This window comes from Chelmon rostratus, chromosome 13, assembly GCF_017976325.1.
Source record: "Chelmon rostratus isolate fCheRos1 chromosome 13, fCheRos1.pri, whole genome shotgun sequence".
Taxonomy (NCBI): domain Eukaryota; kingdom Metazoa; phylum Chordata; class Actinopteri; order Chaetodontiformes; family Chaetodontidae; genus Chelmon; species Chelmon rostratus.
In genome coordinates this window covers 21,001,668-21,024,233 of record NC_055670.1, presented here as the reverse complement: position 1 = coordinate 21,024,233, position 22,566 = coordinate 21,001,668, and the positions used below count along the sequence as shown (strand labels likewise).

Below are 22,566 nucleotides of genomic sequence, written 5' to 3'. Positions count from 1 at the left end.
CATCTTGGGGCTGCACTTCATTTAAGTGTACAATGAAGCGTACAACTTCATTGTACACTTAAATAAAAAAAAAGAAGCCCCTATAATGTAAAAAGGGCAGTTAAACCAAATTAGTAGCAGCTTAGCAAAATATTGCTCTTATTAAGGTTTAATCATAATAACTTTGCATGGCAAATGCGTCCTACCAATTTTTAAAATCACACATTGGTTGATGCATGACTAACTGCATGCACGCATCATAATGGTGCACTGTCGTGGATACTTGGTTTGAGGCCAAGCTCATGCTAAAACAGATCAGTGACATATCTGTTCAACACTGTCTACAACACTAAAACTAAAGATTTACTGCACTTTCACATTATGCATTTTAAACCTGTGAATCTTAACGATGATACCAAACTATCAGCACCAATAAAGGAATGTCAAGTTCTGTAGGTGGAAAACGTAAAGATTATTGGCGACTGCACAGAGGAAATGGAAAGATGGTTATGTTTTTGATCTATTTATAGACACTATTAATAGACACAAATTGTCCATCCTCTCAAGTGTTTTCCTCTCTCACAAAGTTATTCATACATTCATTTAGAGAACAGAGGGCACTTTGTTGCAAGCACGGATCTAAAGGGGCCCCCATCCCCTTTTGTCTACAACAGACACACAGCCTCATCAAGTCAAAACACAAGTAAACAAACCGCATCGGACTACAAGCTCAGCAGAGAAAGTTACCATTGTGTTCGTGATTATGGTTTTCTATCAAAGAAGCCTTTTAATCGTGTTATACGTGCATTCTACCTGATTTGAAATTCCATGCTTCAAATGAGAATAACCAGTATTCCTGAGGGTTTGTGACCGCTGCTGCCCTGCATAACAACAAACCTGGACCTGGACTTTTGCTTTAAGCTCCCCGCGAACAGTCAGTGTCATCCTCGGTCTGCTCGCTGATGTTATGATCTCTGTATTACGTCCACAGAGGATCAAGGCAGCCTGTTACATTACTCAATGAAGTAGAGGCCTGTATTTAGGCTGACAGTGATCTAAAAGCAGTCCGTGATTGCAGTGCCTGAATGATGTAATCACCCAGACCTTTAGTGACCTATGTAATGTCACTTAATGTGCCGTTAATACGCAGTGTTGTTGCTGGTTTTGATGGATTTACTGTCAACATGGTAGACGAAAATAAACTTGATTTTTGAGTCCTGATATTTACACTTAATGCTTTTTAATCAGATAAATTGGCCATAAAAAATACATGTTTTAATGTCTAAATGTTAGTCTGTTTAATGTCTATGTTAGACTAAAATATCTCAACAAGATTGGATTGATGGATGTGAAATTCTGTGCAGATGTTCATGGTCCCCAGACAATGAATCCCACTTCTTTGGTGATTTCCTGTTTGATGTGTGAAACCAAGTTTTGAAATGAAGTCTTGTTGCACTCAGTGATTACCAAGTGGCGCCTTAGGCCTTATGTGTCAGTTAAATGTTTAAAAGCACTGCTTTTTGTCATGCAGATGAGTTTGTCACTAAGGTTTCGGTGTTTTACGTAGCTCACTCACTGGCCGTTTGTCAAAACACAGTTTTAGTGCTGGGTCAGTTTGACGTGGCTTCTTGAGGTGATCCTAGCTGGTCTGCTGTGTGCATCCTTGAAATAGTCTGGAACAAGCTTGTTCATGGGCAGTGGAAAGCACTTCATGTGCTGGGGTTTAAACCAGCAGTCTTTTAGCTCCGAGATGGCATGTGGAACCAATCTGCTAATATTCTGGCCAGAGGAAGAGCAAGCCTCTATCTCCACTGGCAAAGGTCAGGCTGAACGTAGGCCCCCGTTATTGAAGGCCCTTTTGTCAACATGACCACAATAAACAAGCGAGCCATTCTCAGCTCTGCTCTAGTGTGCTTATCCTGCATGAAAACAAGCGTGACTATTTTAATTGTAATTAGAGGGAGAAATTGGTGTAGGGACTGAGCCAATCGTAGAGGGTGTGTGTGTGTGTGTGTGTGTGTGTGTGTGTGTGTGTGTGTGTGTGTGTGTGTGTGTGTGTGTGTGTGTGTGTGTGTGTGTGTGTGTGTGTGTGTGTGTGTGTGTGTGTGTGTGTGTGTGTGTGTGTGGGGTTCAGTGCCTGTCTGTTAGTGTCTGACGATAAACTCCTCGTATACTTGTCCAGGGCAAGCACAATCACAGGCCCTTTCATGTCTCCCATTTATGTGAAAAGTGAAGCTGTCATGACTGACAGTTCATGAAATGGCGCTTTAAAATCTACCAGTCAAAGGCCGTAATTGTAGCGTGTTTAGTCACACTGTGAATATATTAGTTAGTGTGAGAGTGTTCCAGAGAGGTTTATTCTACCTTTATTCAGTCACTGCTTCATTAGTATGACTCACATCCTGACATTTCATTGCCTGTGTGTCATCTTACTGTCATCTCAGCCACTTAAAATCTGCAGCAAGCTCAGCTGCTCAGCGAGGCTTTCAGCAGCGTCCTCGCCAATGTTTCATCAGGCCAGTATGTGAAAACTTTATGAAACAGTGGACACGACCAGATTGCTTCTCTTGGAGAACAAAGCTGCATTTTTCACCCCTGGAGTTACCCTATTAAGTGACCTGTGTGATTGGTAATATTGACGCAGTAGGTAAGATCAGACTTAATAATCCTGTTTGTATTTTAATGAATTTGTTTTTTACATCGCGTGAAGTGCACAGCAATGAACAATGAAACTCACTGCATGTCAACCAGCGCAGTTAATACTGCATTAAATAATACATGCATCGTCATGTATAGGTTAATAGCAAGACTAAGGATCCGTCTGTCTATAATATATATATGTAATGCTTTCTGAGATCCTGCATGTCAGATAAATGCAGAGTCACACACACAACATTTATGTTTAACTCCATGAACTGTATTCCACTGCGATGAATTACACAAATCAAAACACTTATTAGGTGTGAAACAAAAGTATGATGTTATTTGATCAGTCAGTAAATGATAGGATTGGATCCCCATGCAGCATAGAATGGTATATTCTTAGCAGTCAGTAATCAAAATACACCACCATATAAAATTCAATTCATACCGCCCCGCCCTGCCACGAATATGCCGTTAAAACACTGAAAGCTTACAGTTTGTTTGCAGGGGATGATATATTCTACCCCCGTACCACAGACAAAGCCTGATCTTACTCGACCCCACCTCCTCCCCCACCTCTCTACATTTGCTTCAGTCAAACGATTTATGTCTAATTACCGGTTATAAGCTCTGCACTTCCTCTGACAGGCTCCATATTAGAAACCAAATCTTATAATTAACCCATCCTCTCACATGAAAGTAATGGCAGTGCTCTGCCTTGTCAGAGACCCATGTTGATTGTTCTGTCATCTCAGCCCAGCCTTCCCCACTACTGCTTTTCCAAATATCCCAGCAGTTCAAGGAAAGATGAGCTGGCTAATGGACTACTTACTAGTGGAGAGGAGTGAAGAGATTGACCTTGAAGGCTTTTCTGTAGTTAAGATATCTGAACAGAGAAAGCGTCCACCAAGGGATCGAGTGTGATCTGAATGTCCTTGGATATAAAACTGAATTCCTTTGCTATGACTAATTTAAGTCTGAGTTATAATTTCAAATAAATTACATGTTTAGATGTTGAATCTTTTACTGAGTAGTTAAATTATACACAAAGGTGGCAGGGAGACAATAATTATGATGCATAGTAATCTCAAATAGCCTTGAGATTTCAAACAGCATCTACTGACTGTATAAAATTAGGATTTTCAACCCGGCAGCACAGAAGATCCAAACAATGACCACAGTTTCGAGGTGGACGCTCAAGATTAGTGTCACCTGTTCAGTATCAGACCAAATGTGGAACATCATGGTCATAATCTCCCCTCCTGTTCCCAAGTTTGGTGTTTGGTAATCGCCAGAAAAGTGTTTTTGCCGAACATTATGATGTCACAGTGAAGTTGACCTTTGACCTTTTGGCTAAAATATGTCATTGTTTCATCCTTTTATCCTATGAGACATTTCTGATATGTTTGAGTTATGGCCAAAAATGAGGTCACAGTGACCTTCGACCACCAGATTCGATTTCGATTTCGTAGTTGAGTCCACCTTTGTGCTGAATTTGACAAAGTACCCTCAAGTTCCTGAGATATCTTGTCCATGAGAATGGACGGACAACTTGACAACAAGATGCCTCCGGCCAAAGCTGTCACCAGCATAAAGGCATAAAAAATGCGTAAAGCTGCATTTAAAAAAACCCTCAAATATCACAGTTCTACCCAAAAAAAGCTCAAATGTTTATCTTGTTGCCATAGATGCAGGTAAAAAAACAGCCCTGAAATTCATTACTTCAACATCACTCAACTGCTTGCATTTACAGACAGCATTGCTCCTGTTTGCTAGTCCATATGTGACAAATATTGTCTTTCAATTCACATTTTTGGCTTTTGCAGTTTTTTGCTTCATTCAGTTTTGTTTCAGTCTACTGAAGTGATGGACAGCACAGTCTGTTAGGGGAGTACTGCGTTTTTTTATGAGGTGATCTTGAGCTTTAAACAACACTTGTGCGAAACTTGGCTGTCCTTCAGATTGCTACCACTGCTGACTGATCTCGGGGAGTTTGGGGAGTGGATTAGTGTTGCTGAAGGAGCTTGTTGACATCAGATGGCATGGGAACTAAGAATCCACACACAAGGCTCAACGAAGGAGCTCAAGCAAACCTGCAGCGGGCACGTAGAGAGGGGGAAAAACAAATAAACTAAACCCAAAGCAAGTATCCCCACAGTTGGCATGTTCCCATAGACATTTGGTGGAGAGAGGGTGGATACAAGAACATTCTGGTTATCAAAGAAGAACTTATTGGGGTTTTGTCTCAGTCTTTGGTAATGGTCAAAAAAATATTTAACACATGTAACCATTGTTAAGAGCCATTAGATAATTTTTAAGTCCAGTGAATTGACCATAAAATGCCTTTTGTGGATCAAATGAAACAGTGCAATCATGTCTTAAAGGTCCAGTGTGTAGGATTTAGTGCCATCCAGTGGTGAGGTTGCAGACTGCGACCAACTCACCTCACCTTACCCTATGGTTTCTGCCAAAAACACAAAAGTGCCCTCTAGAGCTGGTGTTTGGTTTGTCCGTTCTGGGCTACTGTAGAAACATGGTGGTCCAACATGGCAAACTCTGTGGAAGAGGACCTGAACTCTCTGTAGATATAAAGAACTTGATCTAAGGTAACTAGCACTCAAGTATTCTTATTTTCAGCGGATTATGCACTAATGAAAACATAATTTTAAATATTATGTACAATTTCTACCATATTCTAGATTCCACTAAACCCTGGACCTTTAATATTATTACAAATATTTGAACCAGTTGTGGTCAGTCTGCATGATAACAGCGTTCTGTTAAAGTGGAAAATGTACAATTGCTGCTTTGTTTCAGGAACAAAAAGTTATTTGTTTATCCAGGCGTGCAGTTCAGGTGTAATGTGACATAGAGTGCTTGTGCAAACAGGACACTTGGTAATGGAAACATACCGCATAAATCACAGAACCCACTATGATGGATAATAATAATAATAATCACAATGACAGCGCAATCCACTCAGCATCAGATTGCTCGGTAATCCCACAGTAAACTCTCGTTAAAACCTGAGTGAGTCAGTATTATTGCAGATAATCCCCTGGTCTGGTTTATGTGACGTGCTGGTGAACGCAGGCCTAAACCACACACAGACACACACACACACACACACACACACACACACACACACATACACACACACCTCTTCTTCCAAACTGATTGCATTTCAGCTATTGTCTCAATTTCAGCAGCCACAGAGATCACAGTGCGAAGCAGATGGCTGCTGTGTATAATGTCACTAAGAGACTGTTTTAGCTTAATGATGCAGTGCTGACTGAATGTTGACTGTCATCAGCTAAATGTATGGCCCAGTGTTTACTTGCACTAAAGGACATCAGGTCATATTGTTTCATGGTGCAGAATTAGTAGTTATTTTGAGCTGTGTCAGCTGCGAGGCTCAAGGCTCAATGCCGGTCTGTTGCTCTGTCTCTTGGTCAGTCTGTCCACCACTTGGTCCAGGCTGAAATAGATCAGCAACTATCAGACGAATTGTTGTGAAATTTTGTACATGCATTCATGATTCATGGCTCTAGATGCTTACTCTTGTCACAAAGGATGGACGTGCGCTGTCGACCATAACCCTGCCCTGGTTTGTTGTCATTCATTTATTTGCATTGGCAGCTTGCAAAGAGAGAACAAAAACAAACTACTCTGTAAAGTCCTCAACATGTGGATGAGTTTCAGGTCTTTTCCATTTATTTTAAAAGAAATGTGCCATAAGTCAGTCATGGATTTGTTTCCGGCTGCATGCCTACAGGCATTATTTCTACAGGACCTGACTGTACGATGTTAGAATGATTTTCTAAATGTGAATGTTGCCGCCCCTGAACTTTCATCAAAAGCAGCATGTCCCCAGTATGACCTGTATCAGATGATTGCTGTACCATGCAGCACTCAGTGACCCAGTTACTGTTGTAAGGAGCTAAACTTGGATCTCCTTAGCTAATGGACTTAACAGATATTGTAGATTTCTAGAGAAACATGCACCAGGGATTTGATAAAGATGTGGATTTCTTGTGAGTTTTCTAAATTTACCTTTGATAAAACGTTTGTATATGACAGCATTTAAGGTCAAAAATCTGAAACTTCATGACTGAGATTTCAGGAATTCACCCCAGGTCCTACACTGAAACAAAAAACAACCACAAATCTGCAAAACAGCCATTGCAAAAGACAATCATTTTGTTAGATGAGCGCTTCCACAACAGTCCAGTCCAGAATTTGTCGGTTAAGATGTCGCAGAACTTCTCTGACTTTTAAGCACTTTGCTCTGCATGTCTCAAACTTTTTAAACCTCTCGGCTCCACTGAAGTGGCATTTGCCAACATACACATAAACACAGAGCAGGATCACAGGAGAGCCAAATACTTGAACTGAGGTTACCATGCTCATCCTTGCTTGCTTTTTAAACAAGCAAAGAAACCCCACCCTCCCCCCAAACCTCTCCTAGCACCCAAGTCCGGGAGCTTTGCCAAAAGCAGCCTAACGCTAAACATTCACAGCACTGGGGAAGAGAAAGCAAACTCTGGGAAGGTACAGGATTGACGTCAGAGTGAGCCACATGTAAGAAATTCCTTCCTAATTACTGGGAATGCACTGGCTTATTGTATAAAAAAACGTTCTGGTTCATATTCATCTTTTAAAAGGTGGGTCTTTGTTTTAAAGTCTGTGCTACCTTTCAGTGTATTAATTCTCATGCCCCCCCCCTCTCTGCAGTTCCAGTTTCTTCCTCCTCCTCCTCCTCCTCCTCTGCTTCCTTCCTTCCTCTTCCACTCCAACTTACAGCTTTGCGGGAGATAATTTAAAATTGCCAACTGACACCTACGCCCACTTCTGCAGGATTTATTTCTTGTGGTGCAGTAAGGCTGATGTGTTTGGATTATTTCTGCTGACCAGCTGGTCTCGGTGCTGCACCTGTTATTCCTCCTTCCAGGAATGTACGAGCACTTCCTGACTGGTACACATAGTCTTGTTTTCACAACAGTTTTAAACTGGTCTCAACTAATTAGGCTTACTCTTTGTTGCTCACCGTTCCCTTAAACAATATTTTTGTAACACATCTAATTAATGAGTAATATCTTTAGCCTTTTTTAAGACCCTCCATCTATAATGTTTTTTCATTGAAATGGTACTGTGGGACCATCTCCTTTATTTAGTGTGAATTATTCCCTGTTGATGCAAGATCTTATGATTGTTCATAAAAAGGGAATCAAGGGTTTGACTCAGGGAACGTAGAAAGGTGGGTTTTCTCAAAAATTATTGTTGGTTAGATATTATTTATGTCTGATTAAATAAACCGCTACAGGTACACTGTTGACACAATGCGAAGTTTAGACACATAAATACAAAAGATGCAAGTTAAATTTCTGCATTTTACATCTGCTGCATGAAAATATGTTGATTTCGTAAGTGTAAGTGCTGTGCACAGAATGTCTCCTGCTCCACTAAAAGTCCATTCATGATTTATATGCGCTCAAGGTTTTTAGTTTCTAAGTCACACTCGTGTAAGTTGCATACTAAACAATGATTCACCTCCAAACTAGTTGTGATGTCACATATCCGGCTAGCGTGTTCGGGTGTGTAACTGAGATTGAATGTGCGCACAGAGAGTCTTTCCCCCTGCAGCAGATGAGTGTGAGAGCAGCCTCCAAGTGTCAAACTCTGCACAAACGTCATCCTGCACAGTGAAGCTCAAACATCCAGTTGAAGTAACAAGAAAGAAAAGGTACTTACAACATAGAGCTCAAGTGGTTAACTTGTTAATTTGTATGCTTTATCACACACGTGTGGAAAACAACAGTTGTATTACCCATGAGATGGTAGTTAAGATGCTTTGGTACAGCTGCAGTCTCTTTTAGTATCCCCGGCTTTAAAATGCATGTGTTGGCCTGGTTACACATGTGGTTGTGGAATGTGGAATTTTGTCAGTCGGTACATTTTTTATATTAGAAACCGAATGAAATTAACATGAAATTAACGTGAAAATAACATGGACCTCTGTGTACGAACACAACTCTTAATATTGGAATGTATTGTGTGTATGAAAATATTTACCTCTTGCTTTCCATAAAACCCTAAATCTTATGAAGATTTTCATTTGATTATTTGATTATTTTATGAATTTTTTTTTTTTAATCCTAGAAATTCTAGAAATTACATTTCTATTCTCATAATGTGCAGAGCCAAGCATGCAAAGCTAAAAGTCGAACGGGGTCACTCTAAAATCAATTCTTTGAAGGTCTTTAGAGATATGGTGCCTTAGTGGAAGGGAAAAGCACATTGGCTGAGATGAGCGTAGAGCGAGTTAATTTAGGAGAAAGGAGCGTGATGGTGAGGTGTGATGGGGTTTCACACACACAGGAAGTATTTGTGCTGAAAATGGAGACCGGAGGGAACTTTGGGATTTGTGGAGGCTCCCATATCAACTGGAGGAATGCTTTTGAAGCTTTTTCTTCCTCCCGCTGGATGCATTTTATTAGTGGGGGACAGCTACTGATCGGACACATTCTGGAGTACGAGAAGACAGATGTTGGAAACAGAACATAGTTTGCAGACAAGGAGGAGGCCACCAGCTGCTGAGCTACTGGGATGTTAGCAGCCCCCTTTGCTCCCTCAGACAGGCGCTGTGCTTCAGCACCAGTTACAATCATCAGTGATTCGAGAAAGATACTGATGCTTGGCTGCGGTTTGCTGAGAACATTCCCAGCACATACATTTTAACCAAGTCACTGACAGTGTGCTGAAGCAAGTGTCTCTTTCCATAATAGAAGTACGTTTTTAAGGTAGCGCAAAAACTGTCATCCTTCAACACTGGACGGTTTGTCATTTGTAGAGGTGTTTTGTAGAGGTCTAGCATAACATAAGGTCTATCATAACATTGCACTGTGCAGAAGACGTGATGAGTCTACACCCTGCCATGCAGCTTTTCCAGTATGAATGGCAGCCTCAATCCTGCTTCTATTTATTCAGTCACAACACACTATTCTTTGCAGATGTGAAGTGTGGGGCTCTACTCCTGACTCCAAACATAATCCTGCAGTCCTGCGAGCAGCACCTGAGGATGCTGGGATCACCCCCTCTGGTCCAGCACTCTCACTATATTCATGTCATTTCTCTCTTGTCTGTTTCCTGTACTTGACAGTATTTTTCAATTATTATGATGCCTCTGACTCTTTCTTTTTCTGTCAAATGTATCTTATCTTCGGATCATAGGCAGCCAGCAGTTATTTGAAAAGTGTTTGCTTTTCCTCGTGGAGAAATATTGATTTGTACAACGTAACAGTTTCTTTATTGCAATTGCTTTATTGCCAGAAGGACCACACTGTTGGATTTGTTGGTGGACTTGTTTAGTTGACCATGTCCTCTGTGAGTCAGTGTGTGGGTGTGTAAGCCAGCTTGTGTTTTTAGCAGGGTTGGGTTCCATTTGCTTTCACTCTTCCCTTAAATTAAAGCTTATCTTCCTTATCTTAAGGACTTTTTAGAAAATCCACCTCAATTTAAACTGAATGTCCTCAACCCCTCTCCTGCTGATGAGTTCTTGTCAATGGCACACATTTAGTCTGAGAGATGTTAGGTAAAGACAGTTTATAGTATAGTATAGTATAGTCACTATACTGTACTATACTATAAACTGACTTTATTTATGGTACAATACACTATACTATAGTGTATTGTACTATAAGGGCTTGGTTTTGCAGAACATTCACAGTATGGTTGAGTCAGAGTGGCACTAATTTTTCATCTGGAGGTCTGATGAATCCAATAATATGCTATACCTGTCTAGCACTGAACTTTAAAGAGACCATAATACTCAAATATGTTTCTCAGATGTTAGTTGAGACCAGACCAGAGATAAGGAGATAGCCTTAACAACTTTATAGTGAAATAATATGTCAGAACTGTATGTCTGTTAGCTTGTGTTGTGGTTCTTCTTCCCCCTAGTGGCTGGAAATTGATTAGTGCAGCTTTAAATAACATGCTCTAAATAAAGTAATCCTTCTGCATTGTAATTCAGCCCTGTTGCAGCACAACTTCAAAGAAGCATACACAGGCTGTAGCTTTTACCTTGTTTGTTCACACACACACACACACACACACACACACACACACACACACACAGCATACAGGGAGATGCAAACTAATCACAGGCCTCAAAAACCTGCACACACACAGACACACACTGTGATCTTCCAAGCTGGTGGCTGCAACAGACACTTAGCCTGATGCAACATGACTGGACATGTTGGGAATCACACCCATGTTCCAGGCATCGACACGGTGAACACAGTCCTTGTGAAAACAGGCTGTAAGACACAAAAGGTGCAATTAACTGCTGTGGTTTGCAGCCTGGTGAGGTAACTGGCTTGTCATGTCCAGTCTACATTTGTCTCTCTTTTTAACATGGACTTTTTTCTTGCAAGGTAAAACTCAATAAGTTAGTAAGTCTCATACTTGTGGGTTATTTTGGCATCATCATGGTGGCTTCAGTCCTGCCTTTTAACCTGAAGCTTTCTGCGTGCAGTGTAGCTGGAGGTGATAAGGCTCGAGAGTACATTTTATCGTCTAAATAAGGTCTCTTTCATTTTTGTGCGATGTGAAAAACAAGTTCAGAAGCTAAAAGATGCACAATTTAGCCCAGACATCCAGAGTTGAGATCCAGCCTGGAACTCCTGTTCACTTTCATCCTCCTTTGAGTCTGTTACATGATCTCTCCACAACAAGTAATCACTGCTTTGGTCCAAGCTCGCGGTCACAACAAACACAGATGCTTTGGATACTACAGTTTGGAAAGTTTGCTATTTGTCCTCACAGGAACTTAACAGAGCTCGACCAAATGTGACCCTGTGGCGACATAGACACAACAAGCAACAACGTGAACGGGGAGGTTTGACTGCTCAGGTGGATTTGCATGTGTTTATTGTCAGGTTTTATTTGTCTCGGATGGAAAGGCCACGTTTTTGGGATATTCAGTGTAAAATCTGATGGAGACAAATACTTGGCACACAGCGTCCTCTTTCCTGTGGAGGCAGAGCTTGGAGCACACACGGAGAGTGACTTTACCCGAGTGACATTAATGTGTATATTTAAGACTTGCGTACTACGTGTATATTATAATATTTGTGACCTATTGTGTAACCACTAAGTGAAGCCCATCATGTGTCCAGGTGTTATGCTCTTACAAAGAGAAAGGCCCTTCTCTCCGCCCAGTGACCCCTCCACTCCTCCACAGATGTCTCTGATCCTTTTAGTACACTTTCAGCCCTTTCTCTCTCTCTCTCACACACACACACACACACACACACACACACACACACACACACACACACACACACACACACACACACCCGTCTTGGGTATCACGGGGATCTCCTGCCTCCCAATGGACTTTGTGTTGCCTGCCTGCTGCCAGACCACATGGCCTCTCTTTCTGAACAGTTATTGTGTGTGTCAGGCTCAGCAAAAGTGATGGTTTGAAGGGTGGCACCAACTGACCTAAAATCCATAGCATGATTAATTGTCACATTTAGCGTTTCATCCTCCTCACGTGTACTGAGTCATATAAAAATGTACAACCACACACTCCTGGAAGGTCCATTGGTAAAAATAAAGTTAAATGTTGTGGTTCGTCGTATAGGTTTAAAATGCTCAGAGGAAGTGCTGAGTACTAGGTAACCATGGCCGCAACACCAACAAGTGGTTTTAGCATGGGTTTAATCCTGCACTCAGACCAATTACCTTCAAAGTACCAGAAAAAACTTAGAAAATCAATTTCCTGCTCTCTATTTCATTCATATTGCAAAACAGAAATTCCCTTTATGTGCAATATAGAGTGACGTGTTTCAGAAGATGAGGAAATAAAAACCAAAGATGCCACAGTTTGGCCCCAGCTTCTTGGCTCTCACTGCCTTTATTAGCCAACATAGTTATTTAAACGTAGAACAAACTTGAATTTTCTTCGCTATTTGTTAATTTTCTGGAAGGAGTGTATGATTTTTATCACAAGCAAGATACATACTAAGCTGGATATTTTACAGTTGAAACTTGTCAGGGCTCTCTGGTGGAAAAACTGTGTAGTGCTGACAGTGTTTCTAATTAACCTCAAACCTAATTTATCATTTAAGTCCTGCAGCTTCTTATTATTCCCCCCCAGACATATACACTGGTACGATGTATTGGTTCTCCTCCAGTGCGTAGACCAAACTGTTCAAGTGAATGTTTGAATGGTGGTAAATAACAAAACACTGCATAGTACACTTAATAGATAGATGCTAGCAACTTGGGATGCAAGGGAAATGGTGTTCTACCAAGGTTAACTTGGTGCAGAGATTTGGCAGCGGTTTTGGAAGCTTGACTTGCTGCTATTAACGAGGCAGCAGGACATATTTGACAACCTGGCACCTACCAGTGTTGGGAGGTTCAAGGGCACACACAATGAACTCCTCCAGTAGAGTCAGGTTAGGAGAACTTCTCATCAAGCTCATGAGTCACTGAGTTGTTTATATGGTTCTTATGAGCCATCAGGATGTAAAGAAATTATTTCAAATAGAAAGATTAGACTTATGTGTCCATGAGGAGTCCACCTTATAGAGAGAAAGCATCTCTTCAGTAACTAACTAATGAAATTGCATACTAGCCTGTGAAAAAGAGCTGATTTTGTTTGCAATCACTTGATGGATATCTCAATTTTGGATTGAATCGCCTCATATGTCGGCTTCCCAGCAGGTTATCTTGTGGTTTAGAGTGGCGGTGACAGGTTGGTGTGGCTGGCGCGCTCTCAGACTGGCTCCGAGTTTGGTTGCAGCAGAAGGGCAATTTTGGTGGAGCCTCAGCAGACAGGATGGCATAGTTGGCAGAGCGAAGGGTGCCAGAGCTCTGAGGCTGATATCAAGGGCTCAGAATACACCAGACTGAGTTGTAGTGGACCAGACAGGTTGCCGTGGCTGGCACACTGATGTGGTGATTGGAAGTCAGGTGGAGGTAAAGGTGGCCCAGAACACGGTGACTTGGCACCTTCACGGTCTACAGTAGCAGGCGGAAAGGTGTGCTTGCGTATACATCCATCTGCACTGTGTGCCTTTGTGTTTTTCTGACAGTTCACGAGTGCTCTGTGTGTCTTTTCCTACATCATGGAAGGGTTCTCCTCACCATTGTACACCGGGTGTGTATCCACTGAAGCAGGCACTCCTGCTTCCTGCTGGCCTCTGAGCCAACTTGTCCTCTTGCCAGACGTCGGTAACTTGGCACTCCGTCTCTTCCTTTTCCATGTGGTGATCACGTATGTCTATCCACAAGCAAGTCTGTCGACACATCTAGGCTTTTACAAATGGGATGTGACACATGTAAAAAGAGCAAATCACTTTCCTGCCTGGGCTCGGAGCCATGCATGTACTTTTTCTTGGTATATATGTATTTTTACTGGCGGTATCTGTATTCCTACATGTCACTGGGGAGACAGAATATGCTTAACTGTTGCTGAGGGGCATGCATATGGCACAGGTCACATAGGTCAACACATTAAAGTGTCCACATGACTCCCACAGTAACAGCGTCGTGCATTGTAACTGCTACATCTCTGTTCAGCAATAACACCCCGGAGGACATTACTGACTTACATAATAACATATTGCTGCATACATTATGATGCACAAAAAGCGTTTGCTCTAAATAGTCTTAAAAATGAATTATACAAAATGTTCCATATCCCTTGCTGATGCAGTAAACCATCCAAAAATACCTCTTTTTATGGCTTGATTTCCCACTAAAGCTCTATGCCATTTCAAGGGCCTTTCTTTCCATCAAACCAGTACCAACAGTACAAGCAGAGCGGAAGCTCAGGCCACAGAATGAGCTGTAAGAGGGAGTGAACCTCTCTGTCTCATCTCTCTTGAACTTTATCTCTTCTTACCGCTGTAACAGCAGATAATAGTTGTATTGTGGAGAGGACAACTGTTCAGTCAAACTCTGAGACTGCGATGACGTGGCTTGGACGGGATGGATAAGTACCTTGTTTAGAGCGGATAAGAGTGCTTCACAAGCAAATGTGTGGCTGTACTCACAGTGTCTACTCCAGAGTGGACAGTGCATACAGGCTCCTCGTGCATTGCGGCTACAGACAGTACATCAGGAGTGAGATGGTGGAAATAAGACCAGTGGTTCCCTGGAGGATTACACACTGTCACCAAAATAGTTGTCCAGATGTACCCCATTGATTAACCAATTGGACCCAACATGGATTTTTCGCCATGCTCGCAGCATGGCTCTAGGGATGGTGTTGTCAGCTGGTTGGTCCGGATGGAAATGTCTCAACAACTGCTGGATGGATTGCCATTTGGTTTTGCACAGACATACATGGTTCCCACGTGATGAATCCAACTTACTGCAGTGATCCCCTGAATTTTCCTGTAGCACCACCATGAGGTCAAAATTTGTCTAATACTTTGCTAGTATTTGGAAAACGGGGAAATGTTAAACAACCAGATTTATGTACAGTTTTACTAGTAATTCAGTGAGTTGTCATCATCCAATTTTTCATTTCTTTTCCTCTCAGTTTCCCACACACCAAGGTTTTTTTCAGATTGCTTGTTTTTGGTTAACCAGCAGTCAAAAACCAAAAGATACTCTATTTACAATTCACAAAAGCAATTCAATGGTTGGATTTTTTTTCTTTGTTAATGACTGAAAACATTATTGTCGTTGTATTTAAAGCTCTTGGAGCATTGGTGTGAGTCATCCAGATTCAAATAAGCATGTGAATGGTGGGGATGGCATATAAGGTTGTGAAGTAAAGCAGTCAGCAAGCTCTTATCAAATGACAAAAACAATGGCTGAATGTAATGAAGAGAAAGTGGTAGAACTTGTTGCTCCTGCTGCTTGGGTTTTTTTTTTTTTTTTGGCTGTGATCTGATTAACAATAGTAACCTCCTCAAGCATCGCCATGTTATGCTTACATTGTACACATATTAGGTTCTTAACAAGGCTACTCCAATTATTCACCAAGGACTATTCTGCATTCATTTCCCACCTTGTATGCAGAAAGTATGTGAACAGCGGTTCGCATTGTGGCCTCTAGTCTGTGCCTGTGTGCTTTTAAAAGCAAGTATATAACAGACTTTTGTCAGATTATAAGACAGGCAGGCTATTTAGGTGTTATGCTGGTGTTAATAATTGTAAAAATAGGTTTGGAAGAACACTGTTAACTGCCTGTGCAAGAGTCTCTCTCGCTCTGTCTCTGCACATTTGTTTGTTGTGGTTTCCATGGAGATTTTCTCTCATCACTGTTTGTTAAGACAGAGAGCATTTGGCCTCTCTTCCTCTCCGGGCGTCAGAGGTCACAGTCTGCTCAGTCATGGGTGGACAACCTATAAACCTGCCTGGTTTCCATGACATATGTTTCCTGTACACATAGAGATAAATATACACATTTATGTGCATTCTTCTCTTTTGTATAGAATCTGTCTGTACATGAACCCACACGCACACATACATACACATTGGTATGCAAATTTACGAGTCAGTCTTTGCGAAGAGTTTCAAGGGGGCCAGAGAGCAAAATGAAAAATAGACTTGGCCAGTATTAAGTGTATCAGAGGGAAGATGCAAAGCACTCACCAAGACTCTCAGCTCTCCCTTTGTGTGTGTGTTTGAGTGTGTGATTGCTTGGCCTGTCTCTCGCCTATCGGACTCTGGTGTTGTCTTTCTGCCATCTGCCGCTGCCACCCAACTGACATGCACACACGCACATGCACAGACATGCACACACACATTGAGCATTCATTTAATACTCCCGTTCTTTATTTTTCTTTTCCTTCTCTTCCTCTAGAGAAAGTCTCAGGTGTCCCCTTACAATCCGCAGCCACGGATGTGTTTTTTGTTTGTTTCTGTCAGCTTTTCTTGTGCTTTGTGCGTCTTTGTGCGTTAGCATCTACTGTTGTTGAAGAAACAAAAGAAGCCAGCTTTGCCCGGAATATGAAATTCAAGAATATGCATTTGGTCTGTGTTTGTGCGTAAGATATGAATATTTAATTCAGCCCCTCCCTCCATCATGTATTAATCATGGAGCAGTCTGCTTAGGCTGAAAATAGCGCCTAGCAACCCAGAAAAACAAAATCCATAGTAGTTGTGGGTATGTCATGTGCTGCTGCTCGTTGGTGTGTGACACAGCACATGGTCTCCTCTCACATTTTCCTTCTTTCCACATGAAGTTTTCTTTCTGTCTCCACTGGTTCAGGAATGATAGCGATGGAGAGTTCTGAGATACTTGCAGTCACGCTCAGTCTTCGGAGTTTGAAAAGTGTTGCCGTCTTTAAAAAGTTGTTTATCAGTTTTAGACTTAGACCATATGTGCCTGTCTTGCACACTTTCTTAACTGAACTCTAAATGCAGCCTGCTGTGCCTGCACCGACACCCACTGAGTTTAAGAAAAGTTTGAAATGTGTGACTGTAAGTGTGCTTCCTGAAAGTGGTGATAATTGCAGGATTGCTGACCCCAGCATCCGTACGAGCTGCCAATCTTAAGGATAAACTGAGTGATAAACTGAGTGATGACATAATTTCAGCCTAGCTGTTTGCAGGTGGGGGCAGAAATATGGTGACAAGTTTGTGTCGTGAGCACAAAGACTCGTTCAACAAAAAGAGCTTGAATTCAAGGGCAGAGGGAACGAGAATGGTGGCTTTGGAAACCTGAGTAAAAGACTGTTTGCTGCCTGGCAGCGTCACCTAAAAACCAACATTTCTACTTGATGGTATCCTGGGAAACGCTGTGAAATGTGTGTTGTTAATAATAGTCTGTTCTGTGTGTACAGTACAGTCAGAGAGTATCAAGACATTGATATGAATTTAATTGTGCTGGCTGCACTCCATCAATGGGATTTGAAATTAAAACAAAATGACGAAGAGGTGCGACGTTCAGCGGTTCAGCACTGTGTTTTAGGGTGTTCACATAAGTGGATCACGCTGGATATCAGCACTGATCTCCACATTCAATTTGATGCAAGTCTTAATGATTCACATCTAATAAATGCCAATGTTGTACAAAGCACTTCTCAGAATTTATCCTGGGAACTTAAATTTCTTCTGTTCTACGGTTATTTGCTTGAATACAAAATTGTGTTAAACACACATTACAGGCTAAATTATGCATGCAAAATAAAAGACCTGCAAAGCTTGCAAGAGCATCATCATTGTCGACGTCCACGACGGAGAGCTCAGATCAATGTGAGTCCCCAGTCCGTCCCTGTCATAGATGTGATTTCTTCACTGTCTATGCGATAGAACCTCACCATCCTGAGTTATGACAGCCTTGTAAACATGGTGTGTCTACATTTACTACTCACGTCACACTTTACGGAACTGTTTTGACTGTTGTGTCCAATAGCTAGCTATCATTTGTTATTTGACATTTTGTTATTTGACATTTTACACGTCAGTCTGCCCTAACTGAACCACTTACAACATGTAACCGCTGCCGACGCTCAACATTTAGCACAAATGTACAGCTGGTCACATGGCATGTGCACGCATTGTAGCGCAGCAGAGTGTCTGATGTATCTCGAACTCGACTTCTGTCATTGCCACAACAATTTGTATGCACACTTTCCTAACTTCACTGTTTGCGTTGTTTGGGCCAAACCCAGGGTCAGATCCATCCATGAAAATAATCTATCATGTTTAACACCTGATTAATAGTTCAAGGGGGGCATATTCCCTTCAGAGCTTCAGCTAGTAGCAAAGTCAAGACAAGAAAAGCCTGCAATCCTTAAGGCTTATTATGTTTAGTAAGCACTGTGATATCTAGCTTGTGAACATCTTTTATCTTCTGTTTTGTACATTTTCCCCCTCACATTTCACCAAATTATGGGAATTTTGTAATCCCTTCTTAATTTCATGTGCACCCTAATACTCTCACTATTGAGGACCAGCAAGGATGGTTGAAATGAATCTTAATCTAATTCTGCATTACATTGAGCTATAACTGAATTTTTTTCTTGGGATGACTTTCTTTTACGAAGCCTCTTTCAAGCTTTAGATTCTGATAAACTGTGAATAAGTTAATTGGGGGAACTTATTCGTGTTGTGTGAGAGTCTGCTACACTTTAGGCTTTTTCCTTCCTTCTCTCACTCTGTTGAACAGATGACATTGCTGTACACATCTGCTTGTCACTTTCTGCTGCTTGTTTTCTGACTCACCTTCATCCTCTTGGTTTCTCTCTACCCCTGTGCAGTTGGCTACACCTCTCTTAGCTGGGAGCTGAGGACAGATGTTTTTGGTTTGGATCTATTCATGTGGTGATTTTAATGATTTTAAAATGTCCTTTTCTACTCTCTGACAGGTGGCTTGACCAGCAACGAACAGCCTCTGGAACTTCTTAAACCAACTGCACTCAACCATTTCGGTAGGAAATCTATGTGTGTGTGTGTCTCTGAAATGCATGTGGACTAGGTTTTTATACCAGTTGAACTTTGGTGCATCCCTACTCCTTCAGAAACACTCTCGCCTAGAGCTGAGTGATTGATGTAGTCATGTCTTTGGCTCTACCGATGTGTGATACGCCGCATGTGATTACAGAACATCAAGGCTCAATGGGGGATTTGGCGCTATAGCGGTTGCCTTCGCTGGCTAATGTATGGCTCAAGAATACACTCTGTCAGTGTCTGTTTATGAGGAAACTTATCATTTACTCCTGGGTATGTAATCATTTCCACCAGCTGACGTTGCGCGTTGTTTTTAGCACATGGCGATGTATTATTCAGTGTCCGACTCCTTTTAGAATTCACACTGCACATGCCAGCGCACACGTGCGTGTACGTGAGAGTGCACGAGAAGCGAGACATTTTGTTGGAACTTCACGCTCTTGTTGACAGGAACGTGGGATAATCACGCCACATCAGCATGTCATCAACCCACAAGCGGTATGTTTGTCCCATGTGGCGGGAGGAAATGCTGATGCAGCAGTGATGTCACGGATACGGTTGCCAAGACCTGGAGCTTTAGCCTGTTAATAGCATGTTTGCTTGTTGCAGTGACACACAAAACTGCATCAACACACCGACAAGTTATGCACATATTCAGCCTGTATGCTTGTGCGTGCGTGTGCGTGTGTGTGTGTGTGCTTGTGTGGAGCCCTTTTACGATAAGCTTTTCAGAAAGGTAGAAAAAAATAGAATTAGTTCATCAATAATGTGGCGCTAGAAAGCTCTTGAAATGATGCAACGATAAAAGATCATTTTATTGCTTGTTAGGCATTTATTGTGTGTAATGCATGTACACTTAAACACTCATATCCCATTTAGACCAGTACAGTGATGCGGGTCACATGCTGGGTTGGATGCGGGCGAGATACCTACCTTTGGTGACTAGGCATCTCTAAAAGGAATATGAATAATTTAATCATATGAGAGAGAGACAGAAACCTGTGACAGATGTCTCATATGAATGAGGCCAATTCGAGTTGAATGCATGTTGAGTAGACCCTTGTCAGAAGCACACCCCTGTATGAAGGGATTGTTCCCCCACACACAGGCCCATTCACACAAACAAACACAAAACAACTTCAGCAAGCAACAAAAACAATCCTGTAAGCACTCATCCTCCCAATAAACTCAATATTCCTCACTTATAACCCAACTGGCATTTCACAAACAGATTTACTTATCACTTTAATTACAATTTATACACGGACTGTATGATAAGCAGGGCTGGTTCTGTTTTTAATGTATTTTTTTGTAATGTATCTGTAGCTATTGAATGGGTGTAGCAAAGGTGACAGGTTTTTTTTATTGTTTCTCTGCTTTAGTAAATAACATTTAACAAATTATAAAAGTGTGAAATTAGTCTCTAGCTTCCGCTCACTCTTACCAGAGTGCCAATTGTTGTTTAAATGTCAATAACATTAAAATACAGTTTTACTGAATATTTCCAGCGCAATGGACAAGATGCAGGCTTAAGGCATCTCACAGATTCGTACTATATTGAAATGTGAAGAAACCACAGACAATTTTCCACAATTTGTAGCCAAAACCAAGGCATCTTGGAGTTTAGTAGGTCAGGTGTTAAGGCTAGTACATGCTTACTATGTGCTTCCTCGTTAAATCAGACTGAATGGCTCAATCAAATTAGTTTTGGAAATTTCAGAGTTTGGTACAGCCCTAATAATAACTAAGTTTTAAAATGCCTGCCAAAAAAAGGACAACAGCATTTTATTGGAATGAGTACAGTACAATGCTCTATTAACACATTCATGAGATGTGTTAGAATTGATTAAGTGGGTGCCAAGAGAAACAGTAACACTTCTTGTTTGTGTGTATGTGTGTGTGTATGTGTGCGTGTGCATGTGTTTGTTCTATGCTGTTAAGTCCATTTCAACACAGAACCTAATAAAACGGCCACAGCTGCAGCCTGCTCTGGTGGCCTTAAAGTTACCTGTGTGTGTGTGTGTGTCTGTGTGTGTGTGCGTGCGCTTGTGCGTGTGTGTGTGTGTGTGTGCATTTTTATTACAGATAAGTTGGGGATCAAAAGTAGAATGAGCATCAATCAGAGTAAATGACTCATTTGACAATGTGAAAATGATGAAGAGCAGGCTGGAGGAGGAGGATGAGGATGAGGAAGACTCTGCGATGGAGACAGATTTGGGTGCATATTAAACAGAATGACTAAATTGTGCACAGGAGGAGGCACTATAAGAGGAGCAGAAAGGTCAGCACCTTTCAGAGTCACTTCCACACTTAGACACGAATGTGGGTTTGAGCAGCTGCTTGTATCCGTGAACGCACACATGACATCAGGAGCGAAACTAAAAGACCAGATAAACATGTATTGATGTGTTTGTGTGTCTGTGTGTGTTTGTCTGCGTGTTTGCATGCATCCCACTGTATAGCCTAAACTAGGCTCCTTTCTCCCCAAGCCAAAACAGCTTTCTTCCACTCTGCACAAATTAGCAGCAGCCCACGCTCCACTAACACATAACTGTCAGAGCACAGACACTGCAGGGAGTGAGGAGGAGTGAGGGGAAGGTGAGAGAAGTGATGAGGAAGGGGGTGTCAGGGGGGACAAATTGGGAGAAGAGGATGGGAAAATAGAGGAGAAGAAGCGACAGATAATGTGGACCAGAAGTGTTTTTGTAGCTCACAGAAGGGCTTCGTTATGGCTCCTTTCATCACGGCCTGGTGTGCACTGTTGGGAACTGTCAGGAAACATGACAGTTGTCTCTTTTAGGTTTTTAGTCTTAATGCTTTGTGCACATGTCCATTTTCCGTCCACACGGTGCTGATATTAAGGCTTAGCAGAATGCGAGGCGGTGAGCAAGTTAAGAGAGAAGGATGAAGAGCTGTTCACACAGAAAGTGGCAGACCTGTTGGCCCGCTTCTGTTTTCTGACAGAACGGCTTCTCTTTATTTAGAGTTGTCAGTTATCTCTGAGCACTTAAGAACCTGCGAGAGGGAGGAGTAGGTAGGATAAATGCAATGAATGGAGGTGGATGGGAGGGAGATGGAGATGGTAAAAGAGATAGGAAGAGAGCGACATGGGAGGAGAACAGCAATTTGAGGAGAAGAGGGCCTGGATAAGTAGAAAAAGAAGGATGAGGGAAGGCACATTATGCAAATATCAGCAGGCTCATTACCATTTCAAAACTCTGGAAAGGAAATCACAAAAAGTGGAGAGAAGCGTATTTTTGGACTACACTAATTTCATTCTCACTCTCTCTATTTCCATATCTCAAACCTTTCTCTCTCACACACACACATATCGCCACCCCTCTCTCTTTTCTGTCGCACTTAACTCCAGTCTCCTCTCTCATTTCTCAGTTTGTGATTTCTATTTCTGTGCTCATTTGGCCTCTGATTTTACATGTTCGGTCTGCATCTTAAGCTGGTCGATGTGCACTCAGGTGCAGGCTTGGATTTGTCTTTGCACAGATTCAGCAAGGTGCT

General features: G+C 41.8%; 1 protein-coding gene across 2 annotated transcripts in view; it reads left to right on the top strand.

Moving 5' to 3' along the window:
* hdac4 (histone deacetylase 4) overlaps nucleotides 1-22,566 on the top strand; it is a 122,658-nt gene that overhangs the window by 26,430 nt on the left and 73,662 nt on the right. For both annotated transcript variants that reach the window (XM_041950205.1, XM_041950204.1), the window contains one exon: nucleotides 18,969-19,031. In XM_041950205.1, the coding sequence (XP_041806139.1) occupies nucleotides 18,969-19,031 (63 nt within the window). The remainder of the gene's footprint in view (nucleotides 1-18,968; nucleotides 19,032-22,566) is intronic.